The 25594-nt window shown below is 48.2% G+C and overlaps 1 protein-coding gene across 1 annotated transcript in view; it reads left to right on the forward strand.

Moving 5' to 3' along the window:
- SLC67A1 (solute carrier family 67 member 1) overlaps positions 1-24776 on the forward strand; it is a 58066-nt gene extending 33290 nt beyond the window's left edge. Inside the window, exons 5-10 of the mRNA XM_084207881.1 lie at positions 1092-1207; positions 1687-1797; positions 6999-7099; positions 15521-15622; positions 19339-19459; positions 24386-24776. Coding sequence (XP_084064007.1) covers positions 1092-1207; positions 1687-1797; positions 6999-7099; positions 15521-15622; positions 19339-19459; positions 24386-24573 — 739 coding nt within the window. The 3' untranslated portion in view covers positions 24574-24776. The remainder of the gene's footprint in view (positions 1-1091; positions 1208-1686; positions 1798-6998; positions 7100-15520; positions 15623-19338; positions 19460-24385) is intronic.
- The last annotated feature ends 818 nt before the right edge of the window (positions 24777-25594 follow it).

Below are 25594 nucleotides of genomic sequence, written 5' to 3' on the forward strand. Positions count from 1 at the left end.
CAAGCACATGTTTTAGGAAATCCTACAACTAACTGGGTTCTCAGGTTGGGGGAGACTTTTAATGAGCTGGTTTAGTGGATAATTGCTCTCTCTGTTAAAACAAGCTGCTCTCTTTGTTTTCAGCTTGACTTCTCTCTGTTTCAGTCTTCCAGGCCTGGACTTCACTGTGTTTGTTAAAATTAAAGCCCTTTAGAGTGTGGAATCTTCCCACATGCCCTGAAAGACGAGGAGGAGTCATTTCCTAATCTTCTCTTTTAAGAGGACAGTGATAACTGGGGACTAATTACGGGCTCTATTGACTTTTTCATATTTGTGTTTTTTTAGATAAGTTCTAATTGTTCCTTTTTATCGTTGTACAACTGTAGTTAATTATTGCTATTCACTGTGCCTACATCCAAGGATGTGGCCCCACTTCTGTTAAAGATTCAATGTTTGGGGAGATAGTTGAAGTTGGTTTGGTAGTTGATAGTTGATATTGGTTTGGGGCACCTTTGGAGAAAAGTGCATCAGTCAAAATACTGCTTACTTTCTCAGAAGGTTTTGTAGTCATGTTTTTATTTTTAATGCCTTCTTTTCAAATGGTACTGTCTATCTGGTGGGTTTAGTTCTGCTTGTAGGGCGTATTCTACCATCCTTAATCATCTTGAGTACTTTCCTTAAGTTCATTTTATTTCTTTGAGAAATTTCAAGGAGTGAGATGATACTTAGACTAATGAAATTGGGGATTAGACAGGGATTAGATGGACTCTAACAAGCAGATGCTGTGCTTTCTGTAGGAAGATTTCTAAACTTCATTAAACCAATAAAAGCGCCTTTCCCCTGACACTTGGAGATTTAAAAGCACTTTATTATACCCTATTATTAATAAAATTATAAACTATCTTGATAAAAATAGCCATTTTTTGGTGAAATTTTAAACTGTGGTCATATCCAAACCCTCCATGAAAAGATGTGAGTTCTTTCAATGCCTTATGTACTGTGACTTGAAGGGGAATTGCTCCTCATCTAAATGCCCAAGCCTTTGCAGGATGGAGGCATAAATCTCTTGTTTCTGGTATTTATCCAGTTATCTCTATTTTTTCTGTTTGCAGTGTTTATGTTCCTACATATGTTGGGCTGGTGGGAAGTCTCATCAACACCCTGATAGCAGTGGTTTGGATCCCTTCTCAGACTAAACCAAAGTCAGACCATCACATGACAGAGCCCAGTGAGTATTTTGTGTTTCTGAAAAATGGTATATGAAAAGGGACAGGGGATGGACATGCTGCAAGAACTGCTGAAGGACCTTGGAGTTGCATTTAAGAGCAACAAGGTCCCAGCCTTGAGATGCTGATGCTTCAATGTCTAAGCTGAGCTTATGGAAGAGGATTATTCCAAATGTATTGATCACTCTCCCATGTAGAATTGCAGTCTTCCAGCCCAGACTTGTGTCTCAGAAGAGGTGATTGTGGAGCCCTTGCTGGGGGTTAGTTTGGTCTGACAGGGGAGGAAACCCCACTGTCTCAGAGGGTTCCTCCACGTGCAGACCTGGCAGCAGCTCCCAACCTCCTGCCACTGGCACAAAGCTGGGGCAGCGGAGATGTGATTTTTGGGTGGGTTTTGAACCTGAGCAGAATCTCAGAGTTTCCTGCTTTCTACCCTCAGCCTGTATAAACAGAATATTAACCCATATGTCATCCTCTGCAGGCACATCACAGTCTGGCAGCTTGTTTAGCATCAGAGAAATCCTGCGCCTGATGAAGTTTCCGGGAGTCATGGAAGTTTTCATAGTCAAGGTCTTTGCTGGATTTCCCATAGGTGAATCTCACCCCTTACCCATCATTGCTGATGTATTTAGAATAGGATTACATACTCTGTAGACCAGGCTTGTCTCAAGTTACTGAAAGCACATTGCTTTTGATCACAGAGCACTGAGGATTCACCTCCTAACTTGGTGCTGGGTGCTTTCAGGTAGTCTCAGCTACACAGGGTCAAAAGCCTGGGACTTAATGTCCAACACATTACTTGTCATAAGCTGCATCTGGGAGTTTTGGCAAATCACTTAATCTCTCTGTTCCCCTCACTGCAAATGTTTTTTCCTCTTGTCTGTCATTTCTCTTTGTGCTGTCAGCTCTTCGGAGCAGAAAAAATTTGTTTGTCCTCTGCCAGAAAAACTGAGGTCCTTCCTGATTTTACTGAGTGATTTTAAGGTGTATGTGTATCCTAACCTTTTCCCCAGCAATTAAAAATTGTTGATGGATGAGAGGGCCAAGCTGCACACAGGGGACCCATAGCATGTGTCTTCCCTTGCACATTGATGGGGATGCTTGTTCTTCTCTCCCTTATATATTCTGCTGGGGTTTTTTTGTGTCATGGTAGGAACTTGCTGATCCCTCAAACCTTTCCCAAACCCATCTCTTTCCCTGCTTCCTCTGAGTCAGTTGCTGTCCTGACAAATATCTCCCTATTTGCCTGACTATGTATCCCTGGCACAATTTAATAATCTTCAGTTTTGCCTACCCTCTAACTTCTTTCCCCACACACTTGACTAGAGACAAGCTGCATGTCATCCTTGTCAGTGATGTGGAAGGACAGGGTGATGTTCTCTGCCCTTCCACATACAAAACATTCACAGCTCTTTTCCCAGTCAAACCCAAAAAGTCCAGTTTCTCTTGATGATGATTTCAAGAACTGTTTTGTGCACATCATAACACGTGTGTACCATGCATCTGAACAAGCCAAGGCACTTCCTTTCCAAACAGGGATCCTGAGAGGGGACTTAAGGCACCTTAGCTTTTAAACTTTACATATTTCTCCAATTCATTTTTGTCTGGAGAAGTTCTTGAAGTTAAAGGTATAAAGAACGTGAAACATGATTTACAAATTAAATACTAATTTGTAAACTGTAAATTCAGTTTACAAATGAAAGTAAATTTGGCTGTGGAGTGTGAATTGGAAGGGGATGGCATTCCTGGGCTTGGTCAGGCTCATCTATTATTTCTTGCTGTATCTCTGGGGGAACGAGTCCAACTGGAGCAGGAAGTAAAAGATTTCTGGGTTTTTTCCCCTTGCTGTGCGTAGCTGGTACTGGCTGAGATCAATAATGCCAGTTGGTCCTACCCCTGCCACTGGAGACAGGATACAGTCTCAAACCACTGCTGGCTTGACCTAACAGTGCAATTTTTTTGGTTGTTAATACAATAAACTTCTAAAGCTGCACTCTAAAAAGTGTATAAAATGACAGCATTTCACAGAATGAGAAAGGGACTTTAAAAGGGGTTTCTTTGCTGATTCTGACTCATTTCTCAACTTAAAGTAGCATTCATTTCTCTGTTAAAAATGCCTGAGACTTCATCCATGTGAGCTTCCCACAGTAATTTCCTGTGTGCTCTCTCTTTTCCAAAGGCCAGGCAAAATGCACTTTGCTTTAGACATTCCTGCCGAAATGCAAATTCCTGCCTGTTACAGAATCCGTTCTTCTGTCCCCGTGCAAAGCAAAAATGCTCACTGAACCAAAATAAACATCTCCTGCCCAAAACTGCCAGGCAGTTTCTAGGCAAAGAGGATGGAGACAGTGCAGCTGGGATTTAAGGCAGGCACTGGAATCTGAGGCACTGGGATTTCAGTCTGTCAGTATTTCTGTAAGGGCAGGAGAAGGTTCACTCGAGGCATTCCTGCTGTGGCACTCCCTCTACAGCGAGGAGTGATTAAAATCCTAGTGACTCCTCTTTGCAGGTCTCTCCTCACTTCAGGTCACTGACCAAACTGCTGGCAGCTGAAAGGGGATCTGGCCATCACTAATTCTCTGCAGCTCACAGCTGGAGGCTGAGCTCCTCATGAGCTCAATTACCTTTCCTCCCCAGGCTGCAACTGTATAATTAATTAGATTGCCCAAATTACAGACCGTTTTCTATTTACTTTGTAAACAAGTTAGTGATATGCAGCAAAGAAAATCTTTTGCTCCTTATGGATCTCATTGTTGTCTAAAATTAGCTCGTTTGAGACCGAAAGAACCTCCCTGAGAGGGCTGCAGGGCTGGCAACCTCCTCCCTGTGTTGCATAAAAGCAGAGAGGTGGGCTCTGTGCCTCTTGCAGGAAAGGAGCTGCCAGGGATTGGACAGGCAGCAGACAGCTCCAGCACAGCCCAGTTACCTTCTCAGCTGACCTGGGAAAAGAGAGCCTCGCTGCATTGTGGTAGATAGGAGATGGAAAGAAAAACAAGAGGATAAAAATATCAAACGTAACTCTCATTGACAAGAAATCACCTTGAAAATATCTCATTGACAAGAAATCACCTTGAAAATATTAATAAATACCTGCTTGTATGAATCTTTGGCTGCCTAATCCCTTTGGAAAATCTGGTTTCAGCATGATTGCTTTAGCACCTGCATCCCATTTTTTAAAGGATTTTCTTTCACGTGTTGAGCAGCGTTTTGCAGTGAGCCTTGGGGCTCTGCATCCCATCATGTTTCCAGTCCAGTGCAGGAGGGCTGTGATGAGCTCCCACAGGCTGTGTGCTTGCCTTCTCACACCATCTTGCAGTAGGGATTGCTAAACTGGCCCTCCAAAACTGCATGTCACTCTTTTTTTTTTTTTTAAATAGGGTTTGCACTCCTGATTTTCCTTGGTGCTTTTTGTCATCGTCACTGCATCTCGCAAACCATTTCCCTGCTTTCTGCTGCATGACCTTTGTTACTCATCCCACTGATGCCAGGTTTTCTAAGGAGTTCACCCTTTTTTTAGTAATCCTCAAAAAAAGGCAAGGTTTCTGAGGGTGTTTTATGCCATTTTCCTTTTTTTTCTTTTTTTCCACATCGAGCCTGTCAGCATGGACTGAGGCTTATCATTATTTATGTGGCTGCACTCAGCTGACCTGCAGCCTACCCAGCTGGGAACCTGCTGAGATCTTTGTAAAAAATGCTTGCTCCAATGAGCAAACATCTTTTTCTAGTTCAATCTGAGGCTTGCCTTGTGGGTTTCATCAAGAAATGTGTTACCAGTGGGAGAGACCACCTTAGCTTCTGAGAGGAGAGGGGCAAGGGGGTCTCCCTCCTCCATGTAGCTTTAAGGGACCATGCAGGCACAGGGGGTGACACCCATCTGAAAATGAGACCTTTGCACCTGCAGGGGAGCTGTGCAATGTATGATTCCAATTAAAGAGCACAGCCTCTTCCCCTGCTCAGAAAGAAAGCAGCTTGTTTGGAGGAGAAAGATCCAAATCTGTCTGAACTTGATGAGGGACTTCAAAGGGGAGAGGAGCTGTAGAAGCTGGAGCACAGTACCAGGAAGAGGCATCAGGTACGTAGGGAGGCCAAGCCCCTCCTAGGTGGTACCTGCAGTGGGGTGAGGATGAAGGGCGAGCTCCTGCTTCCATCTAATCTTCCTACAAGTGAAACCAAGCGTGGTTTTTCTTTCATTTCATCACGTGTGCCTTTTGTAAACGTGTGCAACCCTGCTGCCTGATTTGGGTGTTGTGAGTAAATACTGGTGTTTGCATGTTACCTTAAGCTGGCTGGAGCTGAGAGCAATTTCAAAGTAACTGGAAAACAGAGGGGTGCTCACCGTGGAGGGGTGTGGCAAAGCCATAGGTGTTCATCAGCCCCAGCTCCCAGGCACTTTCCCCACACAGCTGGAGAGTAGAAGAGCAGGGCTCCCTCCCTCCCGACCCCATGGAGCCAGCTGGGGGGCAGCTGCTCCTGTTACAGGGCAGGATGAGTCTCTGGTGGGGCTCAGGAAGGCTTTGTGGCCGGTCCTGGGGTGGGAGGGCAGTGCTCCCTCCAGGCAAAGCTTTGGGGTGCCTGGAGGCAGGTCCTTGTTGCTGCAGGTGCTGCACTGGCGGTGCTGGATGCAGGGGAATTGTTTGTTGTTCTTATTTGCTGGGAAGCGAATTCTCCACGGTGTTTTAACCAGCAATCTGGGATCACCCTCTTCATCCTCCCAGGAAAAGCTGGCAAATTCTTCCCATGCCATGTCACTTTGCCAGGCCAACAGCTGCCTTCTCAGTCCTCACGCATTGCCTCCTGCACTCTGTTTTTTTCAGGAAGGAGAGGAATAAGGCTCCCTTTATGCCCAGTCTTTATAACTCAGAGGATCTTACCAGGAAAGGCAGGACTGCTGAAAGTCATCTGGCCTCTTCTTTCCTGGAAGGATCAGTGATCTCTGACAGGCACACCGTGGGGTTCTTCACACACAGAGAGGAGCCCCAGTTTCCTACTGTCTTGGTCCACCTCAGGTGCACAAGACACCAGGGGAAGCAGCAGGCTGTTACCCCACACCACACTTGAAGTACAGTGTTTTGACATAATATTTTTAATTTGATGTCTCTCTCTGTAAGACTGGGAGCGTGTGCAAGCACGCCTGTATTTGTGTCTGTTTGGCAGCGGGGAAAACACGCTATTGTATTTTCATTTGAGATTGAGTGGATGTTCTCTGTTGCACTTTGCAGAAATTGCCACAATTGGAAAGCGGACCTGGTCTGTGCTCTTGCTGCCCGGGCTTTCCTGACTGCTAGTGTTGACATTGCTATCATGGTCCTCACAGGAGATTTTTCACGTGCCCCAGACATTGTTGCTGAGGTGTGCAGTGAAACCACTGCATTTTGGCTGATGTCACTGGGCTGCTCCCCACAGTTAATATCTGAAGTCAGGCAAACGGGCTGAGGAATCCAATCAGATTATTTTTATGGTTACAGTCTTGTCTGAACAAATGTTTTCTTGCTGTCTTAATGGTTAGCCTGGCTTCAGTGATACAAATATTTACCAGTTTATAATTAACAGCTGAAACTACAGCCTACATAGTCACATTACTTAAAGATGAAAGTAAGGGGGATAAAAAAGTTAACATTTAAAGATTAAATTACTACAATGACTATGAATAGGATTGTGCTCATGTTTATACCCAGTGCTGGCAAACCCAGGGAGAGCTACTGACTTGGACTGGTGGTGACTGGGAGCAGGGTTTGGGCTATTATGTGCACTGCAAGTGTATTGATGTACTCTTTGCATTAACCCTCCCTCCAGGTTTGTTCATGATCATGTTTTCCATCATCTCTATGGATTTCTTTCGCTTGGAAGCAGTGGAGTCTGGATATCTGATGTCATATTTTGGTGTCCTTCAAATGGTAAGTGAAGTGCAAGTCCCCCTCTTAGACAGATCAGCTTGCCACACTGCTGCCTAATTCACTACCTTCTGGACACATGCTCTTCCAAATCCAGGTGCATTATTGACAGGCAAATCCTAGCTCTGCCATATGGCATTTAGCTTCAAAAAGAGAAGTGACTCCAAATTTATTCTGTTCCTTGGAATGGGAAGAAATTGGAGCAAGGAGTGTCCTGAAAGCTTTCTTCCCCTTGTCCCTCTCTGTCGATCTTTAAGCTGTAGAGCTAAAATTTCCTTGGACTGATATGTCCTGGGTTTTGTAACACAACCTACATTGAAGCTAAAGTGCCTTGGCTGAGGTTTTTCCTGGTGCAGGTGAGTTGACTTACGTTTATATAGTAGCACCCTGCATACTCAGGGAAGCAGACAACCTTACTGGTGTTTTCACTGTGTGGAAGAACTTGTTTCTGCTGCATGGAAACAAGCACAGCAAGCTTGTGATTCCCAAAAAAAAAACCAAAACCAACAAAGCACAGAAAGGTGGGTGACAGAACATGGTGAGGAGACTAGCAAAATGGGTAAAAGGGAAGTCAGCTGAATTAGGCAGTAATAGGGCCAAGAATGTGCAGTGTTGTGCTATAGCAGAGTGTTCCTTTTGGAGGAAGAGGCTTAATAATTTTGCAGAAAGAGCAGCAGATGTTATAACCAAGCCCCGAGGTAGGAATGCAAGTTAAGCAATATCCTGAAGGAGAGTGGTCTTGTTATTAAATCCTCTTCATTTCCTGGGTATTGCCACAGAGTTCCTGTGGGAGCTTCTCATCCGGGGAATGGCAGCTTAAGCTGCTTCCTTTGGGATTTAGATTTGGCATGGTGTTGCCAGTTACTTGGGCTCTGGCCTGCTCTCACCAAACCTGGGCATCTTGGTAAAGCAGCAGGCAGGCAGGGCTGTACACCAGCAGCTGGATTCTGCAGTATTAACTGGCTGCAGCTGAGCAGATGGTGCCTTTGCCATGTCCCTCCTGTGAGGGTGGCTTTGGACTAGCTGTCTCTTGGTCCTGTGAGCATCTCCAACGTGCTGAATGCAGTCCCATTCAGCCTCTTAGGAAAGAAGACCAGTTTGTCAGTGTACAAGCAAGCTCTGACCCACACTCCACTGCTTTCAGAGGCTTTCCCTAGGTTAGCCTTGTATGCTGCCTCCTAGACCAGGATCTGCAGGAATCCCTCAGGTTTTAGAGGGGTCAAGTCACTGTCCCACATCTTCTTCCCCATTTGAATGCAGAAGGACTCCCCACAGCTGGGCTTTTAACTTAAGACACACCACTTAAACCCCTGTTACATAGGCAGAAATAAGATCTGGAGTTGCAGCATGGCTGTGGTGTGCTTGTTTAGAGTGGGTAACGTGGGCAGCAATTGCTCTTGTAAGGAGTGGCTTTGTGTGGCTAGATGGAGCCTGGACTCTGCTGCTAGGTCCAGGATATCTGTCTTGAGGATACTGCTGTTATGTCTGGAATAGCTGCCTGCCTTCAGTGCCATTGTTCCCCAGGCTAGTTTGGTTGAAACTGCTGTAGATAAGGTCAGCTCCTCTGCCCTGCTGGGGCGACCCACACAGAGACACAGCCCTGGAAGATACGGGAATTACAGCATCCACTCTGCTTCCCCATGGATGGTCAGATGCCAGGGCTAACCAGGGACCTGACCCTTCCCAGAGTCACAGCGTTTCATCCCACAGAGGCCAGTCGTTCCTATTGCCACAATCCAACCCAGCAGGGCCCTGCAGGCTCAGGTGCAGCATCTGCTCTGCTGGGAGTCTTTGCCTTGGGACATTTGACACAGAAACTGGCTTTCATCAGCCAGGCAGTTTTCTTTCATACATCCATGCGGTTTCTATCCGTGTTGCAAAGACTGTCCCACAGCGGCAGCGCCAAACTCTGCTCTGGTTGATGCAGGACAAGATCCTCAACTGCACCAAAGTGAACTCTCACTCTCTGGCTTTTAAATTATTGTAAAACATTAGAATTAATGTTTTTACTCAGGTATCTGTCTAGAACCGCCCAAAGATATCTCTTGCGGATGGTGTCTGTGTTAATGTTTTATGGTTGCTTTCTGCTTGGATTGCAGGGAATAGAAGTGTGCTGGCTCTGTCCTGCTGAGCCCCAGAGCTGCTTGTGTTACCTAAGCTGCCATTTCAGATGCATTTGTTTCTGCTGTACAGTGAATTGATACTGCTGAGATACAAATGCAGATTAGGGTGCAAGTGAATTCCACCCATCTGGATAGGTGAACGATGATTAATATCTGCTGACTGGCTTCCCCACTTCACTGACTAAATGACAGCTTTATTCAGAAGGAATACAATGTAATTTTCAGTGAATTTCATCAGCCAGATACTCAGCTTTGATTTTTTTTTTTTTTTACTCTTTAGTTTGCCCTTCTGTAAATCATTGTGAGGATTTTTCCCATCCTCTTGGACTTGCCCCGAGCCCTTCTGTTAGGGCAAACCTGTCCCCCATGTTTGCATCTCTTCCTGGACTTGAAAAAGATAGTGTTTAAGGACTTTTATAGCTGGAGGGGGACATTAAGGAAATTAAGGGGGAAATTATTTCTTTGTGTTATTGTAGTTTCTATTTTTTAAATTAAACATTCTCAAAACTTACATATTCCTCTTAGAGAAGGCAATGTTGCAGCTCCCTTTCCCAGCCTGATCAGCAATCCCAGGATGACTCAAATAGTGATGGTGTCTTCCTGCCTTGCTCTCCCACCCCAAGGATATTATGCTCCAATTGCTTAATCTAGTTTTTCAGCTTCCCAACCTCATTTGACCTGCTGTGGTGAGAAGTGGCCAATGCACTGTAACAATCTGTTTCTCCTCACTCCTCTCATTCAAGCCAGCTGCAGAGTACCTAGAGAGGAGATTTTGCGAGGCTTTGAGTCAGTCCTAATTTAAAGCAGGCAACTCAAGTTCTTTGCCATTGCTATCCCAAACAGCTCTTTGCATGGGGAATCAGCACAGAAACACAGACCCTCTAGGAGGTGTGAGGTGTTTGCCCTCTCTGCAGATGGAGGATGTTGGTTTAGACACAAATTCAGGCATCACTGAGGGATCCCATCCAGAGCTCCTCAGCCTCAGCTCATCCTGTGGTGAGCATCATCTGACAGCAGGGGACATGGGAAAGTGTGGGCAGGGTGAAGTGCAGTGGGGGTGGGAAGGGGGCTCGTCTCTGGGTCAGGACACAGCCAGGCAAGGTCAGAAAAGGGGGTGTGGGAAGGCAGTGAGACATCAGTGAGACAAGAAATGTCTGATGAGGAAACAGAGTTGTGGCTTAGAAAATGGAATAGGACCAAAGCTGGAATGGACTGCTGAGGAAATGAAAGTAGCCCATGGGGGTAATTCAAGCAATCCAGGTCTCTGCAGTGATTCTTGAAGCACCCTGAAAGTGTGGGGCTGTCTGATGAGCTGGGACTGGGCCAGGTGAAGAGAAGTCGTGTGGGAGATAACGAGATGAGGAGAGGAGGGCAGACAGCGGGAGAGCTGCCTCTGCACCAGGCAGCCTGCACTGCAGAGATTCCCTTGCTCATGATGTGCTTGAAGCATCTTTATCTGATCACTGGTAGGTCTCCAGGCAAGAGTTATGAGAGCCCGTCAGGGACACAATCCCTCTGTCCTCCAGGGCTGGGCTTCCAGAGCCCTCTCATCTGAGAAGCCATGCAAATGAGATTTCCCTCATAGTAAATGCCTGGCAGTGTGAAATGCCATTCATTCTCCCTCCAGAGAATAATTAATTTCATTATGGTTTTTATATATAATTTAATTTTGAGTAATGGGCAGAAATGAACCTAGACTCCTTTTTTTTTTTTTTTTTTCTTTTTTGTGTGATAGCATGCACACCTTCCAGGTGTAGAATGTGGCTTGGAAAATGCTGCTGGAAGATTAGGCAAGTGAAATACCTGGAGTCCCCAGCTGATATCTGAAGTCACATCTGATGCTTAGATTTCAAACCATGGGAGGGGGTGGGGGAAACTTTCCTTTAAGAACTTTTTCTAAAAAAAAAAAAAAAAAAACCAAAGCAAAATGCACCAAACAAAACTCTGGGTGGGACAAAGTGGTAGATATTTATAACCCTGAGGATCAAGAAATCATAAGACATCTGTTCTATTTACTGCATTTAAATTTGTATTGTTATACAAACTCCACCTCTAGCTGTGCAGCTTCTGGAGGGACAAGTTGGTACGGAGCGATCCTGAAAAGATGAGAGAGATTCCTGGAGGAGAGATTTACATTGCGTATCATCTTATCACCAGTCTGTCCCTCTCGCTTTTTTTTTTCTCCCTACACAGCAAAAGAGATGATTAAAGAGCCGGGGATTTAATTACAGCCAGGTATGCCTAGGGGGAAAACCCACTTAGTGAAAGGACCTTGCAACAACAAACAGAAAGTTCTCCAGTTTCCTCGCTTTGAAGGATTTATATCTGTGCAGGGGGGTGGGTTGGAGGGGGAAAGAAAGCGATTAGGCTGGAGTTTGCAAAACACACCATCCTCCTCTTCCCCCTGCTTGGCAAAGTGCTGCCTTCAGCAGTTTGGTCCTCACCACCAGCCCTCCTTCCAGTCCCACCGCCCTCCCGCTCCTCCACGAGACCTGAACTACTCAAGCGATTCCTGGCATCGCTGTGTCAGTGAAAGAGCTCCCTTCTCCCCCAGCATGGGCTGTGCACCCCGTTCAGCCCGTGCAGAAAAGCCCCTGGGCTGTGCTGACCCCCGAGCTCTGCCCCAGCAGCTCCCTCCCAGCCGGGCTGGCCTGGGAACTGCCAGCCGGCACAATTTCAAAGGCGAGATACGGGTCCAGGGCGTGGGAGGCAGCTTCTGATGTGAATCATGCTATCTGTGCTAGGGATGGGGCCCTGCATCTCCTCTACGGGGCTGTACCAGCTTATCTGGCCTGCTGTGTCTGCCTCCCTGACCTTCTCACAGCTTCCCGTTTGAAAGGGAGCTGGTTTTGTCACTGGGCTCTGTCAGGCTTTCAATCAGTGCTGATGGAGGAATCTTTAGCAACAGTCCCATGTCCTCTGAGCTCAGAGGAGAAGCTGAGCATCTGAGGAATCTTTATCAACAGTCCCATGTCCTCTGAGCTCAGAGGAGAAGCTGAGCATCTGCACAACTCCTCTGACCTCCACAGGTGAGGTCAGCTTCTTGCAGGTGCCAGTCAGCTCAGCAGCGGCCCCGTGCAGCAAGGCCAGTGCTTCAAAAGTCTTCCAAAAGCTAGCACCTTGGACTTTTAAATGCAATCTTTTCCATCCTGCAAGAAGGGGTTCCTGAAATTTGTTAGAGGTTAACAGTCAAATGTGTAATTGGCCTTTCTGAGCAAATGGGAGCAGCTGTTTTCCCAGAAACCAAATGCAGTGATAGAGGCAAGAGAGTATTTTTCCATGTGATTTGCTGGACTAGTGTAACAAATCCCCAGCTTGCTGAATGCAGAAAAATGATGAACAGAGATTTGGCTGTTCTTATGCATTTATTGGGAGACTTATTTGCCTTTAAAGAAGGAAAGGGGGGCGGAAAAAAAGATGAGTTGGTTTTTCCTGTGACATATGTACACAGCCACAGGCAGTGCCTGTTATTTCACTTGCAAACAATTTCCTCTCTCTTTTGTTTATTGATGGCAGAAGGCATTCCAGCCAGGTACACTGGCTCTTCCCCGACTTCAAAGGAGGTCAGGTTACAAAGGCAAGCACCATCCAGGCAAAATAAAATGCAGGAGGGTAAGGCCCATCACAGTCATTCTCAAGGGGAGTTTATGTGCAAGGACAAAGCACAGAACACACCAGTAAGAATAAAAATAAGGATAAATTTCCTTTACCAGCTACCAGAACTTGTCCATGGGAGTGGTGATGGCCAAGTCACCTGGGATGTCCCCGCTGCCTTCTGGTAAACCAGCAGCACATGTCCAAAATCTTACATGGGAGTACACATGAGCCACCTTTCACCTTCCCAGATGTGCTGCTCATGCCAGCCCAGGAGCTCTGCACTCAGGGAAAATTGCAGGCTGGAAGTAATGGGTTTTCAGGTCTAAATTCAGACTGGAAAGTGAGGTCATGCTTACTGGTGACTGGAAATATGATCTAGTGCCTAAATCAAGGCTCTGTGTCCAAAATCAGGATGATGGGCCTTGCCTGCCTGGATCAGCAGTGCCCTTGCTGGGGAGGAAGGCAGGCAGGCTAGACAGCCCGTGGGGGGACTGCCATCTGTACAACCTAGGGATTGCTGCCCAGCCCCAAGGGGAAAGCAGGTGACTTGGGCTCATTCTTGCCCTTGGAAACAGTCCCCTCGCCAAGCTGGTTGATTCAGCAGTGCTGTTTTACCTTGAGCTTTTTATTGCCACAGTCCAAGTGGTGGGAAAGCCCATGGGGAATGGCAGCGTTGGCACCAGGACCATCCCTCTGCTCTGCTGACTCTGAGGACAGCTTCTTCTGCACATCTCCAGCTCCTGCCTGCTCAGAGCCTGTCTCTGCCACAGCACTGCTTGTCACCTTCCCACGGGAGCTCGTGTCCAGCGAGGGCAGTGTTTTTGGGAATGCCACTCCCATGGCCATCAGACCAGGGACGTTGCTGATGCTCTACTCTAATGACTCAAGGAAGGGCAGGGACTGGGCTGTGCCTGCATGGTGTATCCCAATAAAATATGCCATTCAAGTCTGGGCAAATTGGGAAATGTTTCCTTTCCTCCAATGGCTCAGCAGAGCTGAACTGGGGTTCGGGTGATGCCACCCTTGAGTCAATCCGTGCCCTGTGACAAGGCTCAGCCCCCATCCCATGTGACTCAGCACAGCCCCAGCTGTAGGAGGGACTGGGAAGTTGCAAAAAGTTAATGACGATTCTCCCTTTTTGGAGCACTCAGCTTAATGGAGCGTCACTCAGTGGTTTCCCCACCCACCCCCGGAGTAGGAGCTGCTGGGGCTGGTATCAGCCTCCTCTCATGGCAGGGCTTTCGGTCAGGGTGACTCAGGTCACCCTAGGCATTGTCCAAGCCTCGTGCCACAGCAGGTCCTCCTGTCCCAGAGGCTGCCTGACAGGTGACATGACCCGGGCAGGACACACAGAGCCCGTGCCAGTGGCACATGGCAGCTGGGCACACGTGAGCCAAGCTCTCGAGCCCTGGCCAAAGGCAGGGACAATGACAAAAAGGGAGCCAGAATGTCTTCTTGGGCTGATGTGCCCTCGTGTCAAAAATCCTTTGTGCTCTGAAGCAAAGTGAAGGGTTGGATTTTGATGGTTTTCCATTCAGTGGTATGCTGTTGGAAATATATTAATTTTGTAGCTATTGTTCTTTATGTCAACTTCATTTTCACTCTATTGCTATTTCCTTTTTTCTTTTTCTTTTGGACTGGTTAATAGAGATTAACATATCCTTTCTGTTTAATAACTTACTTTCTTATTTATTTTGCACTCATTTCCTTTTAGCTGGCTTTGGGTTTCTGCCTAAGGACTAACAAAACAAGGCCGAATGTAGTGTAGTGTCATTCCTGATCCAAACAGACCACTGAAGTTTTCTCCAGGTTGGACTGCCACAGAAATAAAGTGAAGCAAAGCATTTTGAACTAGAGCTCTTCTTTCAAGTCAGAGGGGTTTTCATTTGGATCAAACAAAGCCTTTCAAGGCAGGGGAAACTCAGTAGATCCCTATCAGTCCCTTCCCTGTGTTGTAGTCAGTCAGACTGTTGAACCATGATCTCTTCCAGTCTCTCTCCTCTCATGTCCACTTGGGCCAGGATCACCTGAAGCATGGGAGATGCTGAACAGATAAATAAAAGAGGGAATCTGTGCTCAGCAAAGGGCTGGAAAAGTAAAATAATTTCTGGGATTTTAATATTTTGCTCTTCCTTCCCTCCCCCTCCCCCCAGTTTTTGTTTAAAATCTGTAGAACCAGTTCCCCATCCTTTACATCTGCGTGTACTGCTGGGACTGGATATTAGCATCTCCGTCATACTTGTTTCCTGCCTAAAAATTATGAACCACCCAATTTGTATATTTATAGTTTAAAATAATGGCAAGAGAAGGTACAGACATTTTCCTCCTTTGCTTACAAACGTACAGTTTTTCTTTGAGAGGTCTTGCCAGGAACGAAGACCGTAATATTAACTGTATTTCACAAACACATCACAAGTTGTATCTGCAAGCCTTTTTAGAAAGTTTCAGTCACTGCTGCTGAGTAGGCAGTGATGGTAAACTCAGGCATGCACCCTGAGTAAAACTTCCAGCTGATGGGATGGATCTCTCTCTCGAAAACAAAACATTTCAAATAATGGATCACACCTTCCAGTCATTTACCGTGGCAGTGAGAAACCCTGAAAGAAGAACCTGTTTGCTTGAAGAAAGTAGCAATTCTCTTCTGAGTTTGTTTAAATTATTATGTTATATCAGGCTCAATGGTGCTGGTGTGTTTCTTTGCCAGGTTGTCCAGGGTTTGGTGGTTGGGAAGCTCGCTAATCGCTGCTCTGAGATCACCCTGCTCAGGCTCAGCGTCTTCGTCTTTGCCGGCGTGGGCTTAGGCATGGTAAGTGGGGTGGGAAGTCACCCACGACGCCTTTGACAACGTCACAAGCAGTGACACGAGGTCTGTGCGACCTGGCTGCCAGCTCTGCCCCTGGAAATGCCACCTCTGGCTCTCTCGGGTGGTCTTCAGGGCAGGGAAAACCAGCTGTGCTGGGCCTCTGCGCAAACAGAGCCGCGCTCCACGTCAGCATTGCGCCGAGCCGTGATAAAGAACCGTGTGAGTAATAGTTATGGGGATTAAAAACTATATTAATCTTGCACAGAAACTCGCTACGTCCCTCCTGAGTCACCGGATTTGCACAGAAATCCTGGCCTGGTCTTGTCAGCAACTGCATTTCCTGGACTACCCAGAAAGTAAATGAAGATTGCGGTGGGGAAAAATCATTGCAGTTGTACATTGCAGTGAGACAGCAGAGGTTGTGCACTCTCCTTCTGGGGCTTTATTTTTGTCTAATCCACCAACATGAGAGTATTTGGGGAAGGAGGCAGCGAGGCAGTAATTTTGTTCCTCCATTTTGGGATAAGTGATGTTAGCTGTTGCTGGTTGTGTCCACACGGGCCATGGTTGATGCCAATCTCAAACAGCAACTGGAAAACTGAGTGGATGTAGGTAGCTGTGCTGGGAACTGGGTTTGCTCAGATAAGCCACGTTTAGGGCACTGATAGCTCTGCCCAGTCCATGGGGATGGAGGAAAGGTGCTTGCAGTCCCTGTCAGTGCAGTGGACCGAAAGGAAAATTGAGCTACATCAGCCTTTCAGCATTCCCTGCGGGATTTGGCCTTGAGCCTTGCTGCCAGGACGCTGGTGGTGCTCCCACTGCTGCAGGTAGGATGAGTGCCATTCCCACAACCATACCACAGCCATGGCGAGCTCAGGGCCAAGTCCTGGAGGGTGTTGAGGTTTGTGCCTCCCAGCTACATGGATGAGATGAGGCACCTACACACCTTAGCTAATTTGAGGCAAAATCATGTCTGAGATGAGGCTGTGAAGGGAGGATGGGTGCAGACCAAGGGTTGGCTCTGCAGGTGGAGTGTGGTCCCTCTCCCTAAGGTTTTTGAGGCTCCAGGGGATTCTGTCAGGTGTAGAATGCTTGGGAAGGGTCTCTTCCAATTGGTGTCATGCTCTTTGGGCTGAAATCAATATGCCCCCTTGACATGGGACATCTGCACAGAGCTTGATGCTCCTGAACACGGCCTGGACTTTGAAGGGCTCCCCATTGTTTTTTGGTGATGGGTGGGAGCAGTTAGGTGGGACCAAGGTGGACCTGGCCCGTCTGGAGAGATGAGCACCCCCAGCCAGGTGCAGGGCAGGTGCTGCTGGGACTGAATCCCTGTGCTGAAGCCCAGTCCCATGGGAATCAGGCAGAGCAGCAACATGAATTATATGGCTTTCGTGCACTGAGGTGTCACTGACCTCCAGGGAAGGCTGGAGTCAGGTGGAGGTGGGAGAGAAAGGTGGAGAGGCACACGGGGCAGCACAGATGTCCCAGTGCAGGAAGGCTGACACTGGCTGCACAGGGAGGAGAACCAGGAGCCAGGAAGGGAAATCATCTTAGAGCTGCTAATTATGCCAAGCCCAGAGGGCTGTGGACATCCTAACAGCACGGCCCTGGGGACAAGGGTCAGCAGTGGCTTCCCATGAGAGCTATTCATAGGCAAATGCAGCTGGGACGCCTCGTTAAGAAGTGCTCTGTCCAAGTGGCTGCCAAGAACACATCCGCTTCTGGGGTGGCTTTCTGTCTCGGCGGGGATGAGCGCTGTCACAGCAGCAGCCCCAAGTGCAGAAGTTTCTGGGTGAAGCTTTTAATCCCTCACAGCTGCTGGTGGAGGAGCGTCCCACCTGCTGTGCCCTTGCAGCATGTGGCCTCCACACGCAGCAGTTCCCCTCCCTGAAGGATGGAAGTGAGGAGAAAGGCGAGCTATTAACAAAAGACACTCCAGAACCCATCCTGCTATCACAGGCAGGGGAGGTGGGCTGGAGCGTTTTTGGAAGGCTGGCACAAGCAGCAGCAGACAGACAGCGCTGCAGCTGGGAAGAGGCTGCAGGATATTCCCAGCAACAGGCAGCTGGAGACGGGAAGGGGTGGGTTGGGAGTTGGGCAGTAACACCTGGATAAGGAGGGGAGGGAAGAAGCAGTGTCTGATCTGCAGATGGGAGCTGGGAGAGCGTGGGCAGGGCTGTAGGAGGGCTTGGCAGTTGCGATGGGGAAGTTTTTCCCCTTGTCTGAAGGCCCGGCTGTACCTCATCCTGCCTGCATTTCCCAGGCATTTGTTTTTTGAGTTGTCTGCTGAGAGTCCTGATTCTGCCTCTCACCTAAAAAATGCTTTCAGATCTGCTCACCTCAAAAGAAACTATTCACCACCCAGCAGCTGAGGAGTAGCGAGGACTGGGCTCTGCCTGGCTCGGTCCTCCCTCAGCCCCTGGGAAGTGAGGAGCCATTTCCCCTTGTTTTACAGGAGACACAAGATATGCCTCTGCTCTTTTCTGCTCACTTGCTCTAGCCCACGAGGGATTAAAACGGATTTTTTCTATGAGCTCCTCAATGTTGTCCTGCAATGACATTTGCCCTACCAAGGAATTACTCTCCTTCCTTTTGTTTATGTACCAAATACCTGTTCCCCTGTCTTTGTTCTCTCTCGTTCCTTCATCAGAAGTGCCTAGATCTTAAACAAAATGTAAGCAAAGAGCCCCTTTGAGGAGAAAAACCTGGCTGTGTGTAATTCTAGAGGGGATCTAGGAATAAACCTCAACATTTCCAAGTCATTAGTGAGCAATGTCTCTGGGCTCCTCCATCTTCTGTAGCCGAGAGGCAGGGACCAGATTTTAGGACAGAGAACTCCAGAGAATGAAACTTCTGGCTAAACCAGTGACAGAAATATTTCCCAGCCACAATAACACACCTTGAGACATGGGTTAGGGCAGAAGACTTGCAATAAAGGGGGAATTTCTTTCCATGCCCCAGAGAAATCCATTCATTTGACCAGCAGGGCTTGTGAATGAGCTGGGAGCCGCTCCAGCCCTACAGCTTAGGGAGCCTCACCGCTTTTGTTTCAGCATTAAACAGCTGGAGGGATGTCTCTGCTAAGAATATGTGCAATAACAAAATCATTACTCTCCCTAATTATGCTCGCTAATGTGCACTCATGGCCAGAAGACCTATTCCAGATTACTGAATTTGGTGAATTTATTAGCAGGGAAGCAGCAGAACAGGATTAGAAATCCCAAAGGTACGGTGTTACATAATGCACCGTGCTCATTTATTTTGACAGGCTCGGTTTAGTTTTAATTATTTATGATAATGAACCAAAAAGCCTTCTCTAGGCTGTTTTGTATAAGTAATGGAAGCTTCCTGAAGTACACCACATACATCTGCTGTTCAACATTTCCTCGGGAGTTGGACAGAAGACAGAAGACAGGGGGAAGGGACGTCACTAATTCCCAGATGCTAAAAATACCCACAGCAGTGCCGGGGAAACGTGCTGCCAGATTGTAGGGTATCGTTTGCTCTGCATGCTTGGAATAATTCACTGCAGACAAATGGCAGGCTGTCACAGACCCCACAGTGTCCAAAGCCACACCACCACGCATCAATTGTGGCTCCCACCATTTCCCTAAGTCATGGGTTTGACTCGTGATTTTCCTCCAGGTTGTTTCTTGCCACAAAGTCACCGTTTGTGCTGTTGAATGATCTGTGGTCTGTTGTGTCCTGTCCCTCAGGCCCTGATGAGGACGGTGTGGCACTACTGCATCATTGCGGTCCCCATGATGTTTGCCTTCAGCATGCTGGCCACCATCACCGACAGCATCCTCACCAAGGCTGTGCCCTCCTCCGACACTGGTAAGACTCATCAAAAAAGGTCAGGCTGGTATTTTCTCAGCTTTGACTCCCCTGGGCACTTCCCAGCTCCCACCACAGCTGTGGAGCATTGGGGCACCAGGAGCACTGGGTGAATGCCCAGATCCAGTGGGCACACGATGGGTGTCGGCAGAGCAGATGAACGGGACTGCTGGGGCTAATTCAGGATGGACTTGAACAACCTTGGGCAGTGCTCCCAGTCCTGTGCTGCCTGCTGACATCCACAGTGGTGGGCACAGAAAGGGAAAGCTTTCTCAAGCTCTCTTTTCCATGGAAAGCCAAGATATGTTAAAAAAAACCCAAAAAACACTGCTCTTCCACTGTGACAGTGTGAGAGAGGGCTGCCTGTTCACACCTTTTAACTCAGGGTATCTCAGGAGGGGATTCTGGGTTACTCTTTGCAAACATGCTTTGCCTGGTGCAATAATTGCCCCCCTCTCTGTTTTGGCCTTGTTTCAGGAGAGTTCCTGTATTTCTCTGTGCAAGACAGCAGTGGTAGACACTTAAATCTTTATACCTGAGGCTTTAGTTCTGTTGATGAAGGAAATATGCCTACTGTCATGGGAGCCTGTCTGGGTTTGTGCAGGGATGGAGCTGGCTTAACCTGGTTTGTGTCTTTTGCTCAAGCTCTTTCAGGGTTTGCTCCCAGAGCAGGTACCCAAGAGAGTCTCTACTTTAGCTGAGATTTTCTGGGATGCCAGTCTGCCCCCTTCATCTTCCCTAGCAGCTGTCTGAGCAGATACCTCTGCGCAGACCCTACCAAGAATGGGAGCTGTAGTTTGCACAGCCCATTAGTGAAGTTTATAAAGCACTTTTGAGATGTTTCTGGGTGAAGAGCTTTTCTGAAAATCACTTCAGCAGTTTATTTGTAGAGCTGACCCACTACATCTCCTACAATTGCTGGGAGCCTGTGATTTTCAAGTGGGATATTTACACCTGTAAGGACCATTTATCCCCAGTCTTCACTTCCCTGGGAAGAGTCTCAGCCCCTCTGCCCAGCCAGGAAGAAATTTTGCTGCTTCATGACTTGGAGCAATGTTCATGTGAGGGAGAGCCAGCGGGGAAGGGCACCAAGCAGCTTTGGGACACACAACCAAGCTGGAATTCATCCAGGCTCTTCTCAAAGGGGTTTTGTGAGGAAACCCAGAGCAGTGCTTAGCTTTTGGAGCCCGGAGGCAAGCTTTGGTCAGGGAGGAAAATGGGTTTAGTTGCCTCACCCTGCTCCGTGCTTGCATATGTTGTCAGGCCAGCCTGTGCCTTGGCGGGAGGGATGGTCTCCCCTTGGCAGGGCAGGATGGAGGCAGTCTGCAGAGCTGTGCAGATGCTCAGGAGCAGGTTGCAGATCATCAGGGGATGCCATGGGCTACTGAGGGCTTTCCCCTGCCTGTCCATCCTGGGCTGATGTCATGCCAAGTGCTGCTACAAATGCAGAGTTACAGCTGGCTCAAAACTGGGCATACCACAGAGGGACGCTTTGGCACAGAGAATTGGGAACTGGCTCTGGGGGAAAACTTTGTCTCTGCCACTCCTTCCTGGCCTGCACCTTTCAAACTGTGCTTTTTCCTTACAATATTTCTGGGGGAAGCAGTACTAATGGTCCTGTGCTTGTTTTGGATGTACCCGGGCCGGGGCTGGGGCGAAGGCAGGAATGCCTGACACAGCAGAGCCAGCAGGCTGCCCTTCCACAGCAGCTGCAGCAGTGATGGCGTGGGTGTCTCACAGAGAAATGCAGCCACTAAAATGCCTGCCATCCTTCCCTGGCCGTGGGTGGCACCCCGCAAAGGCTTCTCCACCCATACAGCAGCCTAAAGGCTGCTCCTTCCTCTGTGAGCCTGAGACCAGCTCTGCAGAGAGAGGTTTTTGGTGGCACGTTAGAAAACCCTTACCATGAGTGTGGAAATCTGGTTTTATGAAAAAGCTTTCCTGTTGCTGCGTTGAAAACCTCAGCACTCCCTTGCAACAACTTTTAGCTAACGCAAGTAAAACACACATTGAGAATTTGCCTTTGGAAGCATCACTTTTGAGCCTTGCTGACATCTTTTCCTGATGTTTTTGGTCAGCTTCGGGGCCGTAGAAGCAATGGAGGTTTTTCTTTGGGTCAGGAAAAGGCAATTCTGAAGAAGCTGAAGTTTAGGCTGAGCTCAGGTGTCCATCTCAGCACGGGGCTGGGATGGATGGGGCGTTGCAGGAGAGTAGCCTGTCCGCCCTTGCTAGACACTGAGTCACCCATCCTCGCATTTTAAATAGGCGTCTCACAAAGGGAGCAGTGGGAGGTGGCACAGCACCATCCCCTGCACCCATCAGCCTGCTTTAGATCCGATCCAAGGTCACTTCCTTCCGAGGCTGATGCGTTTGGCACTTGCTCTTTACTTGCTCTCAAAGCTCAGGCTTTGCGCAGAAGCAAAGGTAGCAGTAATGATTTAATTAGTTTCCCTTTGATTTTTTTTTTCCCCTTCTCTTCATCTTCAAAGGCAGGAAGAGAAAATCCAGCCCCACACGCACGTGCTGCTCAGCTGGACGCATGAGCTGGTGGGAGGGCAGCCCGGAGCCCAGGGGGACTTGCATTCACACAAGCACTCCTTGTCAGCCCGGGTCCTTCCCCAAGAATGGAGGGCTTGTTCCTGCACAGATCCCCCCGTTCCTGAGGGAGGGAGGCAGGAAGCCCAGCAGAGCCTCCCTGCGTAACGGGCCCATGTGTCCTGATCTTATTTGTGCATCAGAACCTGAGCAGGAGAGTTTGCAGCCAGGCAGGGCTCGGGGCGCTGAGCCCCCCGGCTTTGCTGGAGCTTTGCAGGTTCAAAGGCGGCCGCCGGCCACAGTGACCTAATGGTTAAACGCGATTGCCCCATGGGCGGGTGGCTGATCTGGGCCAGCACCATCATCCGAGCGAGGCAACAGGATGTGAGCTGGAAAGGAGTCGCCCGTCTTGGAGAGCCGCCAGCACCCAGCCCTGAAACCGGCGGGAGCAGAGGAGAGCTGGGATGGGAGGGGAGGATGGGCTCCCAGCCGGCACAGGTCATGCCAGGTATGGGAAAAAGGAACGGAAAAAAGCTGGAGAGGGACAAAAAAGAGCAGGGAAGGTGCAGAAGGTAAAGCAGGTGAGCGTGCGCGTTGGCAGAGCTGCGCGAAGCAATTCAGGAAATTTTCTGCTGAGGCGGTGACTCGTCCCAGTTAAAGGTCTCGCCTTCAGTGAGATCTATCACATGTGCGGCTTCGCCACAGAGCTACGGCCGTGCTGCAGAGCTGAGATTTACAGTGTCCCAAAGCCCGAGGGCGTCTGACGAGGGATCTTATTTAAGCCCATTAGACAGAAATTATCTTTCTCAGCAACGTGTTGGAGAAGTGCAGAGGGAGAGCCCGGGCTTTTAAGACGATGGATTTCTGCTCCAGAAAAAAAAAAAAAAAAGGAAAGGGAAAAAAGTGCCTCCTCAATCATAAGAGCCAGTTTGGCAATTGCACGTAGTAATTAGTTTAATTCAAATACCTAGAGGGGAAAAAATAATTGCAAAACCTGCCCAGAGAGTTTGGTGGTTGTGGGATGGTTCCCATTGGCAAAGGGTCAAGGCAAGGTCCCACCCATCGCCTTTGTGTTCCCATGCGTGGGAGGAGCGCTCGGCAGCGCTTCCCGGGAGATTTCCCTCTCCACATGGCTACACCCTTGGCTTGGGCTCATTGCACAAGTATTTTAAGCACGCTGATAAAAGCCCAGCAGTCGCTGCCCGGCATTACACGAACACCTGGCTGCCTGTTCTCTCTGGGAGCTGGGGATCATTTCCCCGTGGCTGCCCACGTTAAACATCACACTCCTGCTCCACTTCTTCTTGCAAACAGGACAGCATTCTCCTCATCATTCCTGGGTATGTGGTGTTAGTGGAAAACTGATGCCAGCAGCCCAAATAATCATACTGATAGTAAAAAAATACAAATACAAAATGCAAACATCATTTCAGAGCTGGGCACAATTTTATTGAATACACTGCCAGCTAGCTGTTCCTCCCAGCGTTGGGGACCAATGATTTGCTGGCTGGCCGGGTATTTTCTGCTCCTCTGAACATGACAGCTGTCCTGAACAAAGACTGCAGGACAAAAGAGCACACTGGGTGTGTGTGGGACAGCCTTGTGTCCCAGGGGATGTCCTGGCCATCCGTCTGCACGTGGAAAAAACCTCACCTTTGCCAAACTGGAGGTGCTTCCCCATCCACTGGGTTCCTGTTAAGGATGCAAATGTGAGAGCGGCTGGAGGGGGAACCGGCCCAGCCGGGCAAGAGCTCCCAAATCCATCCAAATGGAAATATCCGCTCTTTTTGCAAAGGGGGGTGGGGGAATATCTCAAGGGGGTTCTGTCTTTATCTGAGGTTTTATTTATTTATTCTTAAAGATGTAGTTAGGCCAAACCCTCTCACTCCTGCTAGAGAGCTGTTTCTCTGTTTCAGACTAGAGAATAAATGGCAGTAGTAGCTTGGGTGAAGCAGGGCCCACTCAGGTAATTAGGAAATTGGAAGAATCTGTGTGATTTGCTAGGAAGGCCCAAACATGACCCTAGAAATTACCTCTCCATCCCTAATCCCAGTTACCAGCCCTGCCAGGTGTGATATTCAGCAGCACCTTGTGGTGCCAAAGGCATCCCTGGACCCTGGAGAGCACCCACTTTGCCTTTTGGGCAGTGCTGCGATTGCCCAGACTGCTCAGGGAAGAGCTGAGCTGGCTCATGGTGGAAAGTGGTCCCTGTGCCTGCAGCAGTCCCTAACCAGAACAAACCCACTATAATTAATGCAAGAAATTATTTGAAGTGATTTACTGCTATTGGAGGGGAGCAGCGTCAGGGATGAAGGGGATCTTGTGTGCTCTTCTCTGCTTTTCCATGCCAGGACTTGCTCTCACCCTGTGTGTCTCTGCCATCTCTCCTAGGTGCCATGCTTGGGATTTGTGCCTCAGTGCAGCCCTTGACCCGGACGGTGGGTCCAACCATCGGTGGAGTTCTGTATAAACAATTTGGAGTCTCTTCCTTTGGCTATTTACAGTTAATGGTCAATTTAGGTTTGTTTGTTTACCTCTTGAAGAGTAAAATCCCACTGGAAGAGATGAAAAGCCAATAACACAGTTGCAAGAAAGTAACCCCCTTATTTTTCCCATAGAAATAAATTCTTGAGGTTTTTTTGTTTTTGTTTTTGTTTTTGTTTTTGTTTTTGTTTTTTTTTGTTCTGTAAACATGGAATAAAACAATTTGAACAATCCTTCCATTTTGTCAATATTGCCTCTAGAGTAAGGGACAGATCAGTTTGCAAAGGTCTTGGAGCCATGCTGGAGCAACTGGGGGCCATGGGACCCCTGGAGCTATCAGGTTCCTCCCATTAACCCCCCTCAGCAGTGGGTGTCAGGGCAGGAAACAGCCCCCAACCCTCAGCTGTTGTCAGGCAGCATTCCTGCTTGGATTCACTGAAACTGAAGGGATTAGGAGCCAGTGCCTTTGCTCTGGTTTGGCCTTTTATTTCAGCGCTCTGAAATGGTACCAAGAAAAAACGGGGGGTAAAACACATCTGCTTTTGAGCGTTGTTTTGCTGCATTAAATGCATCTCCAGCATTCTCAAAGGCTGGAGATGCATTTAATGCAGCAAAAGGCCAAAGGCTTTCAAATGCTGTGGCCAGAGGTTTGCTACATCCACGGCTCAGTCATGTGCAACCCTGCCTGGGCACGAGCTGCCAGCGAGGGATGAGGATGCAAAGCCCCGACGTACCAGGCTGCAGTGCCAGAGCCTTCCTGCCACTTCCAGAAACTGCACCAACCCTCCTTCCAGGTTTTTTCCCCTCCCTGTACTGAGTATCTCTTGCTCTTACTACAGGCTTACGTAATTACATACTTTGCAACTTCTTCTAGTACAAAGTCTCCTGCGAGAATTGCGCTGATAGTGGGAAGGAGGAATTACCTGCTGGAAATGCCCAAGTTTGGAGCAAGTACTTTGTGTGCTCCGCTCACAGCCCTGACTGCCAGAATTGAGTCGTGTGCTGCAGCACGGCTCTCGAGGAAGCCCAGGTTAGTTACTGAGAATTGAGCCTCACAAAAAAAAAAAAAACTTCAGCACTTTTATCCAAAAAAATCAGCTAATTTTTCTCCAAGTT

The sequence above is a fragment of the Fringilla coelebs genome (genome assembly GCF_963513975.1).
Source record: "Fringilla coelebs genome assembly, chromosome: 6".
Taxonomy (NCBI): Eukaryota; Metazoa; Chordata; class Aves; order Passeriformes; family Fringillidae; genus Fringilla; species Fringilla coelebs.